This window comes from Orbilia oligospora (genome assembly GCF_000225545.1).
Source record: "Orbilia oligospora ATCC 24927 unplaced genomic scaffold scaffold00043, whole genome shotgun sequence".
Lineage (NCBI taxonomy): Eukaryota > Fungi > Ascomycota > Orbiliomycetes > Orbiliales > Orbiliaceae > Orbilia > Orbilia oligospora.
Window position 1 is genome coordinate 438,643 of NW_011645600.1, and position 21,176 is coordinate 459,818.

Consider the following 21,176-nt stretch of genomic DNA (forward strand, 5'->3'; position numbering starts at 1 on the left):
TGGATTGGCTAATTGACTGATTGACTGGTTGATTGGTTGGTTGATTGAGAACTGGTGATGTCCTAGAATATAGGAAGGTTGCAACTGCGAGTTATTTCTGAGGGAAGTTGGTAGAAGGTTGAGACTGGGGAGAGCGTCGTCCAAAGGAAGGGCCCTGCGGCGGAATATATATTTTTTACTGGCTGGGGCAACTCGTGTTTCTGGCTGCTTAGATGGAGGAGAGGACCAGGTACAGGTACCAGCAGCTAGGCGCCAGGACAGTTCAGAAGAATGCCAATTGCAATTGAAGGTTTGCCTTATGAGACCCTTTAAGACACCGATAGGATGCTATTCGCCAGTGCTAGACAGTTTGGGTATTTTTTCTGGCTTTCGCGGGCTCACTTTTTGGCAAGTGAAAAATGACTGAGGGTGGAATCCGGGGAAATCGAGTTTGTGAGCGGAAAGAGGAAGGTCACAGGGCGACGACAATGCAATGCGGTGTCAGGCCTGCGAATTGACAACGAAGATGGAGACTTCGAGAACGCTGGAAATTGTCGGTTTTATGGAAGGTAAGGGTGATTTCTTTCCGGTTTCTTTTTTAAATTTCCAAAGAGGTTGAGGAACTAACTGAGAGTTCGAGCTTGCCAGTTTCGAAGCTAGGTTCGGGCCTATGGAAGGGATGAGATAGGGAATTAAGAATACAGGCGTGCGACCCGACAGTGACACACTGCACTATCGATGAAGTTTGCTCTGACGGAAAGGTATGTGAAGTCTAAAAGTTACTGGATTGACGATGATGATGATGGTGATGGTAATTATAATGACAATGACAACGACTATGACAAGACAGTGCAATGGCTATGGCTATGACTATTGGGTCATACAAGACTAGGTCCCTCGAACGAAAGTAAAAAAAAAAACGAAGAGATGATCCAACGGAGGCATCATCGACTTTATATCCATTCGTTGATGGCCCTGATATCGTCAATGCAATATGGAGACGGACCAGCTAAACCGGTCTGCCCACGGCCAGGCGCAATCCCGCAGTGAAACAGCTAGCTCCGTTCCATTGGCGTATCTGTACGAGAGTGGGATACATGCGCACCAATTTGCCGTCTATCTCCAGCCCGTCATCGCGAGCTCAAAGCTGTGCCAAATAAATACTAGGTGGACTGGGCCTTATCTGGATGAATGGAAAAAAACCGTGATGAGACGACGACGAACGAAATCACAAGCTCGAACCTAATGAAGTGGGGCCTCTGGGAGCACTAGCTCGACCCTATACAAGGCGGGGCGCTATTGCTGCGCAGGGTTATGGGTCGTCGCCCTGGCCTGGTCTGGTTCCTTGTCTGGGATTTTACTTTTTTTCTTCGAGGTTCTCATCTGCAACATGCGTTTATTATGTCGACATGCCTCCTCATTCTGAGATAAACCCAGGGCTGGCAAATACCGAAACGATGGCTTTATCGTTTGGCCGTGGCCCTACCAGACTGCTTAGGAAATCCGCATTCTTGTCGCCGGATTTTCTGGAAGCCTCTTTTTGTTTGTTTTCGTCTCTCTCCCTTGCCTGGCCGGGCTGGTTCGGGAGACCAGGGAGATCGAAGCCACGAGGAATCAAATCGAGGCCAAACTTGCTAGCAAAAATTTCAGCTTGGAACTTGAAATCTGTTGTTCCACTTGGACCCAGGCCGGCCAGGTACCCATCGAGGATGTTAGACACCGAACGACAAGTACCAGCGCTGTATCAGCCAAAAACAGCTTTGAACTGCTCCTGCATCGAAACTAGCCACGAAAATGGCACCGAGCCGTGATTGGACAAGGGTCCAGTCCGAAGCTGCTTTGGCCGGCTGTCCCTTCTCATTTCCTGTCGGATAAATAATAAAACTAAGGAGTAATTAACTGACGTGACCGCCAAAAGGAACATCAACCCCTCCCAAAACCTCTGGGTGCCTTTCCCGGTATGAAAGCAGGCTCGCCCCGGGTCCTATCTGACTATAGAGCAGAGGATTTGATAGTATAGTCAACATCGTCGAACCAGCCCTTGAGTTTGATGGGAGAAGATTATATATCGATATCGATACGTAGCTATCGTAGCTTCGGGCGCTGTCAACGAGACCAGGCGCTGTGCACTGTGTGCGTTGGTATCAATTTGTTACACCATCTGCCACCAAGAAAAAAAAAAAAAGTCAATTTGATCAAGATTGTATGAACCTTGTCGTTAGCTCGGCAGAGTGCAGTACAATTACAATCGATACATGCAATCCACCCTTTGAAAGAAAGCTTTTGGTCAATGCAACTCCTCAAATATCCTCTCCTCTTTTTTCCATTTTTTGTTACTCATTCTTACTAATAATACGAAGAATCTATGCATTTGGGCGATAAGAATCAAGCATAAGTTGGCCAACGGTGCAGCAGTACGGTCTTGGAAGAACCGGTGTCCTGGAAATTGTTCGTCGATGAACATTCGAAAGAAGATCTTTCATCCGAAAGCGCCTTCAGGCCCTGCTGTTTCTACAGTTTTTACTAATATACAATCGGTCTGCGGGTGGTCCCGTACGAGAACTACGCACAAGGACTCCGTCATCTACTCAGTGAGTGTTACAAAAACATTGGACTGCAGGCATACCATGCATGCCTCGAGGCAATGATTAGGTATGTCGGCGCATTGGGTTCTGCAGGAAACTGTACGTTGCCCCTCCAAGAACTGGTTGGTGGCCTTTATCGATAAGACATGCATCTACATGTCTACATTCCGTATAGTCTACCATTTTGAGAGTCTTGGAGCTTCAGAACCCCTCAGTATCGACCCTGGGTACGATTTGTAGCCTCAGGATCATCGCCATCATCATCGAGTTGGTGCGAAAAAGGCGTCCTCGTGGAAGCTGATCAGTTACATGTCAGGTCCTTGCCGAACCTCGGATTAATCGCCACAATTTTCGGCCTCGATCCCGCCCTTTTCTTTTTTGTTTTGAAGCTTCGGAAGCAGGCATCTCGGGCGAAAATGGCACCGAGGTACCTCTGGGAGCTGCGGGTGCCCCTCTATTGCCAAATTGTGCTTGCCGCATCCACACCACCTCCAAGGCCACAAATTTAAATCCAACGTCCCCAAATGAACTTGATTCACCAGTGGCCGAATGGATTAATCTGCATGAAAACATATGCAGAGCATAAACCAGACCCTTCAGGGATTGTTTCTCTCGATGACCGGGCGATCCCTCTTCAGCATTTTTCGAAAATCACCCCGCCGCAGCAGCAAGAACTGTAACCAATGTTTTTGATACCTTGATCATGAAGCCTCCAGCTCCTCCTTCACTCACCACGCTGGTTCGAAACTCATATTAAGGCGGGCCAATTACCCAAACTGATAGATTTTAGGTCGCTTGAGTAGGGCGAGTACTATGCCGCAATACGAAAAAGGAAGAGATCCTATCTCAATTCACCATAGTCAAAACGTTTAAAACAGACTATGGAACGAGAATACGAGCAGCCTCTGCAATATTACTGCAATAATTTAGTCAAGTCCAAACATATTTTATGCAACATGAAAGCAGAAGGGAGCTGACTCGAAGCGAATAATATCCTGCCCTTGAAAAGCATGCTACCAAGCGAGAGCAGTCGAAAAAAAAAAAAAAGGGCAAAACTGTTCTACGCAGAAACGTGAGATCCAGAGGATAAGAGTCCCACTCGATGGCCACCGGTGAACGGCCAGTGGTGGATCTCTGCATGCATTAATACGCCTAGTACAATCCTGGATCCTAGGAATACGGTGCATTTTGGTGAGGTGCCATCGTTAGATTTCCCCAACAAATAATTGAAATGAGATATAGATATCTCTAGACATCGTCGATGGGGTTCATGAAATACAAACTGCCGTTGCTACCGCTTGCTAATCCATTAGCAGGCAGCACGTCAAGATGCAACGATGACACCATGCTTCCCGGGGATCTTGTCGATTCTCCAAATGTATTCGATTCTCAATTTCTGTCCCTATACTTTACACCAACTTCCCTGATTCGATTGTTAAATCCCAGTCTAGAGTTGATAGTAGTTCAAAACGGCAGGGCAGCTCCACAACACCAAAACCTCTTCATCATGGGTTAATTCGAATGATCTCTTTTTTTTTATCTAGCGGCTGCCAAAATGGCGCAAATTTAGTGCCAACTTGTCGCGGCTCGGGTCATCACGGAGGCCAGAAATTGCACCAACACCATTCCCCTAGTTAGCCCTGCAAGTCTGTTGGATTCACTACGTTGGTTCTGGCATATCGCATGTGAAAGCATCTTCCTAGTTTTCTATTCTAGAATAGAACAAAATACTGACTCGGTTCCTTCTCCAGATAGATAGTGCCGGGATCATTTGCCAACTTGTTATCCAGGAACCGGAGAGACCGTCCTCATTTCTAAGAGCAGGATACTCTCCGCTCTATTGAAACAGCATCGAAGATCATATACTATCTGTGATCACAGGGATATCGATATCCCAATAATTATCAGTCTATCAGCATGTGGATATCAGGATACATACCGCCGTTATATCAGTGGATTTGATCGCCACAACGGCCCAGCGGCTCATGGATGGCACACTTATCGTTGCGTGCCGCCTATTATGCCAGATATTATACGCCATACTGGCCTGCCTTATGCTTTCTGTCCTGTTTCAGGATTGGTGAAGCCGACATCACTTTCAACCGGCTTGCATGCATCCAGCCAGACAGGAACTTCTGCAACACACCCACCGGATTAATTGTGCTGCTCTCGGATTAATTTCGACCACTAGGAGCCCTTACCTGGAATTTTGCCTGTGTCGTGCTGCTTGTTCGGTTCCACAATTCCATCAGGTTGCATACCTACAGAGTAGGCCTATAAAGCCGTCCCAGGTTACATATACACGCCGATGCCCCAGGTCACAGTCTTCAATCTTTGGAGGCAGCATGGGAATTTCTGATGACTGCTCATCTTGAAACGTGAATACCGGAGCTGCATATCTCCACCAGATAATTTGGTGATAGATAATGGTAATACACCTTTCCCAAAGCCTTTTTCGACTAGAACAAGTCCCTGGGTAAATTGATGGAATACCCCTGCTTGAGGCTACATTATGCATGCATTCGTTTTCGCCGCCCTACCAGCAGGCAGTTTTCGATCTGTGCGACGACTTGGTTGCGAACAAGCCCGCTTAAACTCGAACGAGCATATCATACCCCTTGTAGGTTTCGCAACGAATCATATCAAACTCCATTTTTATCCGGCACTTTACCCATGAAATCCACCAATGCAGGCCGGTTTCGATATCTCGGATTATATCTCACCGACCTTTTTCTTGCACCATTATCTTCGACTAGCGCCTTCATTCAAGAAAGAGCAAGGACTGGGGCTCTGACGGAATTCCACGGATACTCTCGTCTACTACGAATAGAAACACAGCATGGACAGCATGGGCAGCATGGGCATCACTTGGTGCTCACGAACCTGTTATCCTCGTACCTGTCATCTCGGATATTTCGCTTCCCCTGGCTTTCCTTCCCCTTGAGCTTCTGGAAGGATCGTGCCTGAAGCCATGACATAGAATCCCGTTCTTTGAACCCGAGCTTTCACTTTCAACGCTACATTGGCATCCCCAAAATCAAGATTGTAAACCTGGTTGACACTAATATTTTTGCCGTAAGATACCCCCTAGCTACAGATCTCATGGGCTTCCACGAATTGTCGAGGTAGACACCATGGGTATCACATTGTGAAGATGATTCGTCCGTTACCCGTGGAGTTCCAATAGCGTAAGTTAAGCTCCAGTACTCCGGAACTCAGATATTACCTTCCGGAACAATTTCCTTCTAGAATCTTGGCTTTTCTATCGTGGCGTTTTGTTCCGCACGATCCATAGATATTCCCTATTTCACATAATACTTATCTACCCAAGCATACCCGATACCAGGTTCAATCGGCACCCCTCGAGCCTGGTATCTTCGGAGTTTCAAGGTGGGAGATTTTGGGGGCTCCTTTCCTCATGACCCCCAACGCCTGGAACTGATTCGGTAGGACCCTGTCGATCCTAACTTCTAGAAGTTCAACGTCCGGATCAATGGGCCGGTGGGAAGTTCCAGGCCTCGTCTGATTCTACAAAGTCTCCCCTTTCTGGGCCGCACGAACACGGTACACACCTTCTCCTTTCTTACTTCGTCGCGCGATTGCGAATTGCAGAATACGAGTTGATATCCACAAGTGATGTTCGGATAATACCCAAGTAGCACGTCTCTTGATCCGATCATTTGATGTATAACATCGGACTATTTGCCTACCCCTAAAATTAACCCTGGTTGGATCATCATACAGGTACCCTCGTCGCGAACGAGTTTGCCGCACACACACACCCAACTCTGCAGAATCCCGTTTTGCCTCCTTCAGTATGTCAGTTGACATAAGTTGTGGAGGATAAAGCTGTCATCAGATGCTCTATGCGTATATATTTCGGATCTTGAATTTTTGCTCGAAATTATTCTTGATGGAATCAAACATACTAATATCTGAAGCTCAATATCACGACAATTTATCCGGATCTACTAGCTATAGTATAATGTTATTCCATTCGGAATGATTTTCGGGGTTCCATTAGGACATATATTATATTTACAACTATCCTTTTCTACCTTTGGGGTCAAGGTGGCTATCGTCAGGCGTGGCATGGGTAAGGATTATTTATTAACTTCAGATATAGATAGGTAGATGACCCCAGAGTTTGCGTGATGACACTCTCTGCTGAAGCTAACAAGCACATCAGCTCCTTGCAGTGTTCTCTCAGTTGACTTTCGCAATTCTAAGATCCTTTTTTTGAAATCATGGACTCCCCTAGCTTTGGTCACACTCCAGATATTACTCCGTATACGTCAAACCATAACGGTATCAATAGCAGGGCCTCAAACCAATGGTGATTGAGAATTATATCCCTAGAAAATTACCCTTCTTATCTGGTCTAATTACAATAATGGCTACTCCTTGCACTTCTATAATATATACATTAATTGTCCGTTCTATATGAAAACCAAATGGGCCCGGAAACCATTGAACCTTCAACGGTATATCCTCCAAATACTCAGTATCTCACCCCCTGCTCTCCTTTCGATCACACGTTCCATCTTCCATCCGCTTTCCATTGCCGTAACTCTCCCGAGAACCTCTGGCGGTCTATTTCCAGCACAGAGGAGAAGATAGAGGACGCCCCTCTCGCTTAGTACCTCATGAAGTTGATCCAACAACCTATCAGTAGTCTCCATGCCCTTATCACCACCAGCATAAGTCAAAGAGAACAGATAGTCTTCCATATCATAATCCTCTCGACTTTTCGAGTTCACAATGACCTTCTGTTGTTTCCCATCTCGTAATGTTGATAACGATGGATGTTCAGAAGTAGGGACGTATGGTGGGTTAAAAACCAATATATCCACGCAATTGGGTTTTAAACATGACGTAAGGTCCGATGTCATACAATCAAGAAATGTAGCTGAAGTTTCGGGATGCTCAGAACATGTATTTGATATTGTTGTAGATGTTACGGTATTGGCGGTATAACTGACATCAAGTCCCATCGTGATAACATCCTGTCGGCCGAAAAGTACACCAGCATGAGCGGCTAGAAAAGCAGAGACGATGCCGGAACCAGTACCTATTTCGACGAGAAGTGGGGATGGAGTTCCGGCTGGGAGACGGGAAGATATGAAAGCGATTTCGGAGGGGAGTGAGAAGGCATCAAGAAGGAGGTAGGAGTCTTCAGATGGCGGATAGACGGGCTGGGAGGTTATATGTGATGTCGATGGAGTTGGGAGTTTAAGAGGAGTACCTGGTGGGAGCGCTGGAGTTGAAGTCATCGTGGGCGTTTGGTGTACGGCATCGTCGACGGAGAAAAATGTCGAGGTTGTCTGGCTGTACTGTCTTTAGTTGATTCGACTGAAACTTTACTGAGTTGTTGTTGCCGACATCTAACTTAAGCTAGCTACACCGCACTGCACTGTCTTCCAATTATAACGTACTAGAAATCATGACATAACCAGCCAGCTTGGTACAAGGACTCCAGTGAGCAAGCGAGATATCATGGATTCAATTGATACTTCATCAAAGCCCGTAGAGGGTCCCGGATTCTCAATCCTAGCAATCGGTGCCCTCTACCGCGACGTCATCGTCAAGGTTCCCCAATTCCCGGCCGAGGATGCAAAGCAGTCTGCTACATCAGAGAAAGTGCGCGTGGGCGGGAACATCTCCAATACGCTCTCCGTTCTCTCGCAAGTAGTCGCACCGGGTACACAATTACTGTACGCGACGGCAGTCGGAGGGCCTGAAGCTATCTGGCGGTACGTATGTTTCGATTGATATCTGAAGATTTCGAATTCAAAGCTAGATTCAATTAACTTCAATCTCAATGCTGTTTCATTGATTACATAAGAATATCACGCTAACAACGCAATGGCGTAGACGATAGGCCGCTGATATCGACCCTTGAGGCGAAGGGGATTACTATGCTTTATGAGATTCGAGAAGGGGAAGGGCAGACGACTCCGACGGCATATATATTTGAGTCGGAGAGTACAGGTTCGAGAACGATAATATCACATCAACTGTCTGTCTCACCTTTCGTCTTCGTGGTAACTCGATCAGGCACTTTGTACTAACTCTACCGACCTCTTATAGAATAACCCAGTTGAAAACCTCAGAAGTCAAATCTCTTCTATTCACCCACTTCTTCCCAAAAACTACTTTTATGTCTCATGCGTACGATGACATGCTCTCGCGTGTCTATAACGCTCACTCGAGCTTCTATCCTTCTTGGATCCATTTCGAAGGTCGCGAGTGCTTTATGGTCGAAGGTGTTATAGACCATTTCATCAGCCGGAGGGAGTACAAACAAAATCCCTGCGTTATCAGTGTAGAATTCGAAGCCTACGGACGTCCCGGTTTAGATCGGTTAATGGGGATGTGCGATGTGGCGTTCATAGCTGAGGGATACATGAAAGCATTTCTGGAAGAAGCGAGCAAAGGCTCTTGGGATGGAAATGATAAAGAGCTTATGGTAAGATTATTTACGAACTATTTGAAGCGAACGGCAAAGAGACGGGCAACGGCATTTATAACGGTTGGTTCTAAAGGTGCGTATGCAGTACGGTTTGATGCCGGAACGGTGGAGATGAGATATATACCTGCTCCGGAGATTGCGTCTTCAGAGATCGTGGAGACTACGGGCGCTGGAGATACTTTTATTGCGGCAGCGATATATGCTTTGGGATATAGAAGGTTAGATGCGGTTAAGGCGGCTAAGATTGCAGTTAATGTAGCGAGTAAGAAGTGTATGTTGATTGGATATGATGGCCTTGGTAATCCGGGCGCTGGGTTTGGCGTTTTAGAGGGTGAAAATCCCTTTGCTACTCCAGCCGTGGGTATGAGTCCCGTACTGCCGCCGGCTAGGCCTACAGATGGCTTACTGTAATGAGCTACGATAAGGGACACAGGAAACTGAAGTTTTTTTTTTGCATTTCATGTGCAGTTTTATTGAATTCTTTTCTCAACAAATATGGGGACATGAACAGGGGATGAAAGGACAGGATAGAGTGATATCTATGATACAAGATGCTGTGATATTACCCACCACGGGGCCTCACAAACCAAGATACATGTATGCCCAATACACGCCGAGAGAGAGAAAAAAAGAAATTTGCCAATGAGGGTACAGTTGGCTTTAGAGAACCAGTTCTACTAAAGTAGCTCTAAGCACCAACCCCAACACCCATCCACCCATCCATCTATTCAGTACCATCATCTGAGCAAATCTCGCCATCTTCTGGTTCAGATTCTTCCCCATCTTTGATTTCGATCTCAGACGAAATCGTGACAGTGGAAGCCTCCGATAGGTGGCCGATAGTATTCGTAGAGGGAGTTCCTGAAAGTCCGTTGCCAGTGAATTGCTGAACACCTGGATAGAGCGGCTTCGCCAACAGATTGATCGGTGTAAATCTGGGATTCGTATGTACAACACCCATTTGAGCAATATTGTTTCCAAGAGCAGCTGCTAACATGAAAGGTTGTCCGAAGTTTGGCTTCAGTGGAGTCTTACCCGTCCTAAGGGGACCACCGTACGCAGTAGGCCCACCAAAGGCGCTGCTCCTCCGCAAAGCATCACCAAATAGATTGTTATTCTGGTGCGTGTTAATCGATTGACTGCCAGTCTGTTGCCGAACAGGTTGTTTTTCAACATTGTCGCGATGTCGATGTATTCGACTGAACGTACTAGTACGATAGTTCTGAGGATTACCCAACTCACCGGCATATTTGCTTGTGAGGGCCAAGGGTAGGGTAGGTAAAGAGACAGGATTTGGAGCTGGGAGAGCTGGGAGAGCTGGGAGAGCTGGGAGAGCTGGAACACGGACAGGCGGCGCCATAACAAGGTATGGAGAGGTTTGTGTTCCAAAGCTTTTAGTCTCTTTACCAGGTTGTGGCTTTGATTTATTTTTATTCCTTCTCTTTCTCTTCTTACTAACAGGTTTGACTGGCGGTGGCCCAAACTTCTCGAGGGCTTTCAGAACTTCTGGGCTGGCAGAAGCGGCGAAGCTTGGACCGGGAGATGGAAAGTCAAATTTCATCAATGGATATCGAGGGCTAGTCTCGACGTTAGACTCTTCAGATTCCCCAAGCTCGGTATCAGAATCTGACGTTTGGGAGGTTTGGGTAGCGGCCTCCTCAAAGGTACGTGCAACTGCGACTGTAGTATCAGGTCCCTCGAGAATCTTCTGTGAACCTGACTCTGACTCTGAAGCAGTTAGTTGAGGCCCAGTAGGCAACCACGCAGAGGGCTGCTCATATTCAGAGATTCGAGCAACAATCGTAGCTGCGGATGGAGCGCCGCGAGAACGGCCCTTGAAGGCTGGAGCGCAAATTCCAGGAGACGCGGGGGTAACTGTCAATGAGAACTTGGGGATATCTCCCTCTCGCGCATATCGCCTCTCAAGCTCCCTGTCAAAGAGTGCTTGTTGCAATTCTTCTCTGGTTTTCTCTCGCTCCTCTGCAGCTGCTCGAGCCTTCCAGGCTTCTAATCTCGCCGCGGCTTCTTTTTTAGCAACAGAGATGTCGTAGATGGTCCTCAGAAAGTTGCCGCTATTCTATTATGTATCCACCAATTTTTAGTAAGTCCTTCCGTTTCAGTGGTGCTTGGCTTATAGGGGGCAATGGGAGGGGCTTTTGAATGACGACATTATAATATAGACAAAAAAACTCACCTTAGCAAAGTGGCTCAGGATTCGAAGGCCGACATTCTCAGCGATATCCTCAGTGACTTGGCCTCGAGAAAGAAGCTCCTGTCCGATGATTTGAGGCCAAAAGTCAATATCTTCCGGAGTAGAAGATGTAACAATCAGCCCAATGACACCCTGGTAGCGATTTTCAGGAAATATGAGTACTTATGCAACATATAAAGTATGCAAGAGGTTTCAAAAAGAAAGGGAAGAAGTTCCCAGAATGGTCCTAACTTACCTGCTCAGTCAACCTGTGAGGATAACCTGCAGCCAAACGGTTGATTTCAGGAATAAAGTAATCCGGGGTTTTCTTTGGAGCTAGAGAAGGCTTGGTCTCAGAGCCCTGATCCGGCTCTTTCTCATCCAAGTCGTTGGGATTATCCATGTTGATGGAATTTTCAGCCATGTGTGGTAGTCGGCTCTACGCTATTTCGTAGATGGTTGAGGTGGTAGGAAAGAAAGATGGAATGGGAAACCAGGGAGAAGAAGAAGAAGGAGTGAACAAGAAGGGGAAGGGGAAGAAATTCTATTGTCCGGCTTTTATAACATTCATTCATGAATCTAACGCTTCCTAGATTGTTCATCACGATGCTCGCTCGTAGACGGTGAAACGAGCCGTGGGCTATGTCTAAGCATGAGCCATTGTTCCGAAAATTTCATTAAGCCAGTATGCATTCGCTGTCAGGTAGTATATTTACAATCTGTTTTCAATCATCTTTTTTAATATCAATATGCTAATCCAACTTCAACCGAACATAAGTCAAGTCCGCCTTTTTGCCCTGTACATGCGCCGAAGTCAGAAGAGTGGCGATATAATCCTTATCACACTGCAACTCTTCAAGAACTTCCTTCAATTCCCACAAGCTGGTACGTTGTACATGCGTGGTAGTACCTTTCTCGATACCATCATCCGCATAATCCAGATTGAAGCCGTTGTCCAGCCGTTCTCCTTCATTATTTATGTTGCGGTGATCTGTATAATCTTCTTGCTTCGGAGTACTAGGGCTAGAATCTTCGAGCTCCGATATAGAAGAAGTGTCTTCTTCTCCTTCTTCAGGAATCGTTGGGGGGTGTCTTAGCGGCGTACTAGTGTTCACCGTCAATCTATAATCTGAATATAGAAGATTGACATCGAAATCCCCATAGGATCCTGGAAGCTCCGGTAGCGGTTTATCCAACGGGTTTAGATGGTCGTCGTTTAGTGACGAACCTGATATGGACATCGCATCTGAAGATCTTGAACTCAGAGCCGAGAAGACCAATCGTGATATCGGCGGTGAGCCAGGAGGAGTAGAGGACTCAACTGCCGTTCTATGAAGGCTTTGGGTATATGGTGAGTTCTGTGTAAGTAATAGTTCGTTCGATTGTTAATTGATACTATCATTCAAACAGATACTCTTGATGGGAACTCTTACTTTAATCTTTATGTAGTAAATAGATAATTAAAATTGATATTGAATTTATTAGCTCCAGTTGATTTTATTCGGTATTTACTGGGTGGCATAATCGGGTGGTCTTACATCCGGGACCCGTTGAACACCCTCGTTATAACAGCGGGCCAAGTTCGCTGCCAGAATACGACCAGAGTTAGACTATCAAGCAATACACATACGCATGTTAGTCTTTGAGATCAAATATTAAATATCGAGGCTCACATAGATATAGAAGCCAAAATTTTATTTACTGAAACACTTACACTCCAATTAGTTGTTTCTAACATCGAGACGGCTTTATGGTGCATATGTAGTGGATCGACCCCGGTCTTCAGTAACTCGAAGGATAGAAGAGCAACTATGCGCTTTTTCTCTGGCCCATTAGATTGGACGATTTGGGCTACTTGCTATGAAAGTGTTAGTGTATAGTTTGTAGGAGCTAGATGTTATGGGTATGTAGTCAAATAGGCCGAACTTCTTGGGTTATAGTAGGAATCTTGAGATCCTGGGTTGTTCGTAAAGTTGAGGTCGTCATCTCTTTATCCTATAGGCCTAGCAAGAGCAGCTACAGGGAAAGGTCGTTAATAAAGTATTATAGTTAATTTTGAATTTGAAACCGATATATAGATTACTAGGATTGGTGACCTTGGAGGCTTAAATAGCTTGATGTTTTGACAAATTTCTTTTGTACGATATCCCAAGTGGTTATATAAGCTGAGGACTCTTTTTATAAAGTATATTCTACGGAAACCTGTTGGCTTTATCGATCAATTCAGTTGAGTTTTAACGTTCAGAGGTATTCGTTGCAGCATCGCTTTAGCTCTATAGACCTAAGTTTTACTACCATCAACTACCTAGATATATATAGAGAGAAAGAAGGCTATATTTTCGGTATCTTTTCGGTAAATACTATAGCGAGGGTACGCCTTAAGAAATATATTACTATTACTGGTCCGCACTAAATGACGAATAGAAAGGAACCCATTCGCTTTGTGGGTACACATTACCAAGTCTTGTTTAGAAACATTATAATATTAGCGAGCCTGCATTCATTCTAAAAGCAAGACTATTCGGTCACTCAGACAAGTAAAATACGTTATACGAAACCCGCTTGTAGGAGGATTGGTCGACTCTTAGGCTTTCCGGTTCACATGAAAACTTATCACAAGTCTAGTGTGCAATGTACTATAGGACCATATGAGTAAGGTGATTAGTCATATATAATGTATTTTATAATATAATTCGAAGCTAGTATTCTAAATGCTAATTAATCATCTTAAAAAGAAAAATGATAGCTACAATATTAATGCATTAAACCACAGATGCTCTAATATCCCATTAAAAATCTAACAGTCAAACGAGTTACCATTTTAACCGTTCAAAAAACTCCAAAAACTAGTGGTACTCTCAATTTAAGGAGCAACAACAGGCAAGTTGGAGAGGATGTCAAACGTCTTGGGGGACTCCAAGTAGTTATAGTTTCCATTAGGATTGATTTTATCCACGCGAGTCTTGATCTTATTGGGGAAAGAGATCGATCCAGAAAGTGTGTTACCACCGGTCCACTGAGTGACCGAAAGGAGGAAGGTATTGGTCTTCGGCTCGTACACGAATCCAAATCCGTTTTTCTTTCCAGGTTGGTTGGATTTGCATTCGGTGTAGTATTTGGGCGTGGCGACGTTAGCCTGTGGGCCCTTGGAACCGGCACTACCGGCACCGATTGGGTGAGTAGCAAAGCATTTAGCTGTGTATCCGAACGGATTGCTCTTCAAGTCGAAAGAGATGGAGACTTGAGCGGAGTGTGGAGAGCCAGAGTTGGAGAAGTTGGAGATAGTGAAGGTGGGGATAGAGGTAGATTTGCCGGGAACACCTGATTGGGGAGCTGGGGCGGCCTGGACGGCAGCGGCCATACCAATGATTGGGAGGATGATGGAAGTGAGTTGCATTTTTGCTGTTTGGATTTGTGGTAGATATATGTATATAAAAATATTAGATATCAAAAGATTGTAGGAGGTTTAACGAAAGTATTCTGAGAATGTATAGCGAAAGTGGATTGTAGATTGTTTGATATCGATGCTGAGAGCAGGATGAGGAAAAAAGGAAGAGCTTGAGGGCATCGTGATCGTTTATATATACACATTCTAGAACTGCGATACTAGTGCATTCGTGTAATATCCTCGTCTTAACGTTGAGTTCTCATGCTACGTCGGTATCGTGATATCAAAGTGCCTGCCTATACCGTAAGTTGTTTTATTCTTGGATCGGGTCTTCGCTTGCGGAATGGTACTGACGACAAACCCGGTGAATGAGAACTACAGTATAGTTCGAGAATGATCACAGCCACGGAATTTGGGTGCAAGGATTTACAGAATCTTTGATTCCCCAAATGGAATGCTGAAAACGGTAAACTGCAGGGAGGTGGTAGTAGCACATATGCACATGTGATGTCGACGCTACATCACCTTGTTCGTGCAACCTCAGCTTCCAAAAATACCGTTTGTCTTGGCCACATGAGACAGCTCGACCCCGGCGCCACTGCTGGTCGGAGTTTATGAGCCCTGCATCTTACGTCCGCCTGGCGCAACCGACGTCCATTCCGGATTCCAGGCCGGGTAGAATGCCGTATTGAGCTGGTCTCATTGCGCCAGCCTCTACAAAATGGAACTTACCCATCAATTAAGCCAATTCTTCGGTGTCAATTTCGATTATTTTGACACATCCAAGACTCAGCTAGCAGATCTTGAAGTTAACAAATGAGATCGGGAGGAAAATATGTCGACATCAGTGGAATCAACTTCCACGTTCGCCTATAATACTACTGCTTCAATACCACGAAACAATATGGTATACCGTTCTAGTTGAAGGCCTAAGCTCAGTTCTGCCAAAATAAAAAGTCGCCGTATTCAGAATTTTCTTTCCATTCAAGCTGCGGCGAGTGACGGTCGTTTCCGTTGTGCACAGTAAGTTCGGTGTAAAAATCACGCCACCCTTAAGAATTCTCCAGGGTAGATGAATGTCATCAGGCCGGGTAGAAATATTCCAGCGAGACCCCCGATATACTCGTTAGCTCGTTAGCTTAATGTTCCCAAGAATATCAAGATTTACAACTGCCCCCTGCTTGACAGAAAGTTCTCCCAGGGATTCCCTGAAGCTGATTTTGACAACACATTCCGTTGGACTCTTCTAACTGCCTGTTGTGCGAAGGCCGACCGGTCATGCTGCGGTCAGTGTCTCAATGTCAGGGTTGCAGCCGTTCTGACCTTCGCTTGCAAAAGGAAATATTGCGAAGAAGTTCTATCCTGAAAATATAGCAATCCCAATTTTCGATATTTTCATTCGAGAGTCGAAGTTACATGCCCATGGGGTTGACGTAGTTAGTGTTGGTCCGTGCGTTTAGACATGCCGTGTTGGGATCTGGCCAATTTGCGGAGCGACGGCCAACTCGTGGAGAAGGGCTGTCAATACTAAGATGAGACATGGGACTGCGCAGGGATATGCTTGGATTGAATAGCTATAGAAGAGCGATTACGTTTAGCGGATCTTCTAGTACATCTCTAAACCGGAATCTGTGGTGCTATTAATAAGTAGCGAATACCACCTCCCATGATGCACTAACCAGCCGTTCACTAACAAAGCTAATAATCGGCATAGTAGAAAGTCTTTAGATGTTCTAGCCGGGAGGAACATCACTTATTAGTGTCACCTACAACCTCGCTTTTTGCTGACTGAGTCGTTTTCTTCGATTGTAACTTCGCTTTCAGGAGTCTTTTCTTTTTCTTCTCTTGCCTGATGATAGCCACAAAGCCGGCTAGCGATGGATGCTCCTATCCAATATTAATGTCTTGAATTAGGCTGAGGGAATAAAGCGGCATGGTAAATAAGAATACGGGTCTCTTACTTTTCGAACACGACCAACTAGGCACTTTGCTTTGTTTACAGTTTCTTCGTTCTTCGGGGCACCCCGTCGGATAAACTCTTTTTCGATTATCCTATACCAATCACCCTTTCGGCCATGGTTTTCTGAGTTCATAATCAATTTGATTATATCCTGATTAAAATAGTTTAAAGGAGTTAGAGCATATCTTTTGATTAGAATGTAACGTAAATGTAGCTAGGGAGGGTGTATTCACGCAAACATACATTATTTGATATCCTGTATATGGCCGGAATGTGCCTTCGTGTCATGTTGGTAAGGCTAACGATTGAACCTGCTGACTTGCCCACTTGAAACTGAGGTTAGAGGATTGGTGCGGCGCAGATTATGCGAACTACCTAGCTGGTACCTAGCTGGAGATTTTGACGATGTTGAAGCCTTGAGATCATGATTCGAGGAGGATGTGGGAATACCGTAATAAAGCTAAGTAAACAGCATGCGCCGGGCAGCTACAGGAGTAGTATACCCTGATGTCCAGGAAACTTCGCGACTGAGTCCCCATCACTGTTTCCAGGACACCGAAATTTGTTTATGACGAGATAATAGACTCATTTATTGAGAGGAGATATTCGAGCTCAGCTCTTACTGGCTGAGAAGGAGGCGCGGAGATAGCCAGAAGTCTAGATCTGTGTTGTTCGTGCTAAGAGCTGTGATATTTTGAACCACCCAATTACAGGTGAGAGTTTCGCCGTTCTTTACTTTAAATGGCTAGCTTGATACCTCTTTGGGAAAATCCAACTTTTATAACACAAAGTCGACATCTACGGCTAGATGGGTTGGTCTTGGTAGCACGATGTTTATAGGATGTCTATGGCATGATTCCATAGGATGGACATCTAAATAGTATTATGGCATTAGCTTCGGTCCAAGACGCCAACTAGCCGCAAGTGTGTATGGTATAATGTCTAAAGCTAATATATAGCTATATAGCACGGTACAATATTAATTGGGATGATATTGTTGGAACGATAGGCATGGTCACGAGGTTAGGAGCTGTTACGAGGATCAGGACTGTGAGACACGATTACAAACAACATTTTATTATTGATATCTATTTACTTAGTATTTATCTAATATATATAGGCTGGTTCGGTGATGACAAGAGGTGACGTCAGTATGTAAACAGACAATGGTTAGGAGAGGTAGTTAAGACATACCTTGGATAGGTTAAGAAGACTAGAAAACTGTTGCTGGAGTATTAAATTATATTATGGAGTCTGTGTTGGGTACTAAAAGTTCGTTGCTGACCTAGAAAAGTAAAAGAAAAGAAGGTATGAAATCAGCTAAACCGAAATTTAACTGTGTATGTGGTCCATCTATCTTCAGGATTTCCACTTCGCTCGATATCCACTCCGATGTCAGAAATTGTTGAAATGCCGTTCACCAGAGTGGGTATAAGTAGTTCAAGATGGTTGCTGTTGAAGAAACTTCCCAAGAACTACTTTCCAAAACGCTGAACAACCCGTGAAGGTTCCTCAGTCGAATAATCGATGGCCATTTAAGGCAGCTACTAGGGCTTTAAGGAAGCAGGGTGGATATTTGGTCAATGATCGTGGGAAGCCACACCGATCAATGGGTAACTCCAATGCAAGCACTTTTCTATTTTATGAAGAAGATACATACCTTTTATTTAGTCTCGGAGGTGTGAGAGTGTGTGGATGTGAATGTTAAGAAGCTCGAGTGTAGGTGAAGAGCCTGTGTCAAATCTTATTATGAATGAGATGATGTTGTATAGCTGAGAGAATGAAGTGGTAGAAGTGACAAGAAGAGGGAAAGGAGGAAGAAAGGGTGTGGGAGGGAGGTCCTTATATACCCGAGAGATACTCGGCGAGGGAATCTTTCTCCAGGTTTGTGTTTCCCTGTTTGGGATTGTCGTCGACGTTGTGCGTTAAAGCCTGCGTATATTCTTTCGTCACTGTTACATCTACTTCTCTAATTATTGATCAAGATCCAGGACGTCAATCTTGATCCAGAGTCAAATATCGCTCTGCTGTCTACAACACCCTCTACCCACTTTGTGATAGCCTCGTATCAGGGGTCCAGATCTTCCGAGTGTCAAACACCTCGAGATTTCAAGCAAAATTCCTACATTGCCTTATATCTATAAAATACACGTATATTCCTGAGATTGATTACTTATGATCCATTTTGCAATGTAAAATCGACTAAAATCATCCGACACTGCTTTAAGAAGGGATATCTATATGTATTACCGGGAGCTGTGATCTACGATCAATACCTTGCAGCTAGACTAGTACTGAAGATCCGCTCCGCACAAAGCGTGGGCCGCGTCTGCCGTACGAGACTATGAAGATCCATGAGTTTATAAAAGCTATATTTTATATATTATAAGTTTACGGGAAACGACCAACTCTCTACCAAGTTTGCTTAAGCTTGTAATTAGACTTCGTTTGATAAAGGGGCTCCACAACAGAATAATATGTATCATCGGATAGGCAGGATGTTCTATGCAGGCAGAGTGATAGCCGGTACAGGGAGAAAAGAGGTCTGGGAACAAACATTTTTGAGAAGTAGAGCTAGACAGGTGAGGCTAGAGCTGTCGTGACAATGGAAGTAATGATAAAAACAGAACAAAACACTGGAAACAACATGAATACAAAACATATGATAGGCAGTTAATCAACCAAGATGGTTGTGGTTCCCTGCAAACTTGATGGTTGCAGACCCATAACGAGATATCCTGATCTCTCCTCCATATCGTGAGACAGTTGGAGCCCAGGAATTGATCATTTCAACAACGGCGGGAGCAGCTGCGAAAACCAACGTCGTGTTATATTAGCTTCGCGCACAATCTAGTTTGGGTGCTTCCAAGGGCAACTTACGCGAATTGTTCGTAACGACAGATTCACCTGTCACGGAGGTTACGGCGCGGCTTTCGGCGCGATCGATATCTGGGGTATCGTATTGATTGTTCTCCTCGTCTTGGTTGTAGTAGTACTGTTGGGCCCCGGTAGAACGACCGCGTGGGCCGTCAGTAATCAGACTCAAGTTACTCTCACTGCGAGGGTAGTTTCGACGGGACTCCGAATATCTAGTAGGGAGGGAAGGAGCAGGATTCGGAGTAGAGTCACCGGTAGGGTGGGCTGGGTTACTGTAGACCCCTTGGTATCCACCTTCCCCAGTTTCATCGTCAAAGTCTTCGTAATCTGCGTATTCCTCTTCCTCTTCGTATTGGTTGTACGCCATGCGCTCGTCGGTTTCATCTCCACCGTAATCGACGACCTCGCTGAGGGAACCTTCATCCTCATCGCCGGCAATGTCGGTGTAGTAGTCAAGTTCAGAGTCGTAGACACTGGTACGATCCCTATCTGAGGGGTTGACCAGGGTACAGCTCCGAGCCTCCGTAATTTCGCCATCCCTTAGAGCAGTGAAATTGGCCCTGGTAACTAATGAGTTCCTAGAGAGCTTTTTCTGATCATAGATATGCCAGCTTTCCTATGGATAAGAATTGAAGTTAGTCTCTGAGTTGATTTATTGTGGGACAAAGGGAAAGCTCACACCAGGGCGGAGGCCCATTATACGGGCACCATAATCGGACTAGAGAGTAGGAATTTTGTAATCAGCGATAGGTTTCAACAGATAAGATACAGTCATAGAAAGCTGTGTGTTTAACCTTATTGAAGCGTCCGAGGAGCGAGGAGAGCACGTTTCCGGCTCTGAAGTGATCACTATCACCCTCACATACGAAGTGATAGAGGATGGTATCCCTCCATTGGCAACGGTGTTCGGCAGGATTGTTGAAAACCGCACAGAGAATGTAGAAAATATCCTAATTACGCGCCATGTTAGAGCCTGAGCTAAGGGCTAGATTGCTACTGAAGATGGAATGTTTATGATATACGAACCTCAAGGCTGAACTTTGGCATTCGAATGCCGGGATGGACCTCGTGTTCCTTGTACTTGCAGATGCAAGCACGAGGACGACGTGGGTCGTTGGCGGCAAGGGAACAGGTGCACATGTTTGTAGCTCCTGGCTGGACTCCAGCAGCAGGAGCACCAACTTGGGAGGTGGACGGTGACGACATGATGTTAGAACTGCTGACAGGTCGTCGAGCAGTCTTTCGTGATCTTCGATGTTGACGGCAGCTGACTGTGATTGAAGAGTTCGTGTTTCTAACGCGAAGGAAGGTAGGTTTTCTGTGCTTGGGCGGGAGGTGACAGGAGGAGGGCGGACCCTCCCACTCGGAACAATCCGAGGGAAATTTATGACGGACCGTTTTCACGGTCGTCGTGAGACAAGCTACCACGTAGCTCATCTGGTAGTCTACCTTTTGCTCTCAAGCAAAAGCTGGGTCCTCTACTTGGTTCATTTCTTGCTATCTGCAGATTCTAGTATGTGCCTGCGCTATGCTTAAGTTTAGGGCTAAGCTAAGACAGCTATAGCCTAATGTGAAATTATTGGTGAAGATGTATTGATGGGAGAGAATAGGAAGAGAGGAGGAAGAGAGGAGGAAGAAATAGGGGGAAAGGAAGAACCGTCGAGCAGAAGGAGAGATGGAGGCAGCAGGAGTAGGCAAGTCTGGTTACAAGACTGAGTGTCATG

The 21,176-nt window shown here is 45.3% G+C and overlaps 6 protein-coding genes across 6 annotated transcripts; 1 reads left to right on the top strand and 5 right to left on the bottom strand.

The window, feature by feature from the left end:
* Nucleotides 1-7,042: 7,042 nt before the first annotated feature.
* AOL_s00043g137 (uncharacterized protein) lies at nucleotides 7,043-7,837 on the bottom strand (the record flags this gene model as incomplete). The annotated part of the gene is made up of 1 exon (XM_011120624.1): nucleotides 7,043-7,837. The coding sequence occupies one exon, from the start codon at nucleotides 7,835-7,837 to the stop codon at nucleotides 7,043-7,045; it is 795 nt and encodes a 264-aa protein (XP_011118926.1).
* A 223-nt stretch (nucleotides 7,838-8,060) lies between these two features.
* AOL_s00043g138 (uncharacterized protein) lies at nucleotides 8,061-9,447 on the top strand (the record flags this gene model as incomplete). The annotated part of the gene is made up of 2 exons (XM_011120625.1): nucleotides 8,061-8,317; nucleotides 8,655-9,447. 2 exons carry the CDS (start codon nucleotides 8,061-8,063, stop codon nucleotides 9,445-9,447), a joined length of 1,050 nt encoding a protein of 349 aa, XP_011118927.1.
* A 313-nt stretch (nucleotides 9,448-9,760) lies between these two features.
* AOL_s00043g139 (uncharacterized protein) lies at nucleotides 9,761-11,630 on the bottom strand (the record flags this gene model as incomplete). The annotated part of the gene is made up of 3 exons (XM_011120626.1): nucleotides 9,761-11,113; nucleotides 11,231-11,380; nucleotides 11,484-11,630. 3 exons carry the CDS (start codon nucleotides 11,628-11,630, stop codon nucleotides 9,761-9,763), a joined length of 1,650 nt encoding a protein of 549 aa, XP_011118928.1.
* Nucleotides 11,631-11,979: 349 nt separating this feature from the next.
* AOL_s00043g140 (uncharacterized protein) lies at nucleotides 11,980-13,213 on the bottom strand (the record flags this gene model as incomplete). Its single annotated transcript, XM_011120627.1, has 4 exons — nucleotides 11,980-12,556; nucleotides 12,740-12,837; nucleotides 12,942-13,085; nucleotides 13,154-13,213. The coding sequence occupies 4 exons, from the start codon at nucleotides 13,211-13,213 to the stop codon at nucleotides 11,980-11,982; spliced, it is 879 nt and encodes a 292-aa protein (XP_011118929.1).
* Nucleotides 13,214-14,090: 877 nt separating this feature from the next.
* On the bottom strand, nucleotides 14,091-14,624 carry AOL_s00043g141 (uncharacterized protein; the record flags this gene model as incomplete). The annotated part of the gene is made up of 1 exon (XM_011120628.1): nucleotides 14,091-14,624. The coding sequence occupies one exon, from the start codon at nucleotides 14,622-14,624 to the stop codon at nucleotides 14,091-14,093; it is 534 nt and encodes a 177-aa protein (XP_011118930.1).
* A 4,628-nt stretch (nucleotides 14,625-19,252) lies between these two features.
* AOL_s00043g142 (uncharacterized protein) lies at nucleotides 19,253-20,658 on the bottom strand (the record flags this gene model as incomplete). Its single annotated transcript, XM_011120629.1, has 5 exons — nucleotides 19,253-19,383; nucleotides 19,456-20,068; nucleotides 20,132-20,170; nucleotides 20,247-20,402; nucleotides 20,479-20,658. 5 exons carry the CDS (start codon nucleotides 20,656-20,658, stop codon nucleotides 19,253-19,255), a joined length of 1,119 nt encoding a protein of 372 aa, XP_011118931.1.
* Between the last annotated feature and the right edge of the window lie 518 nt (nucleotides 20,659-21,176).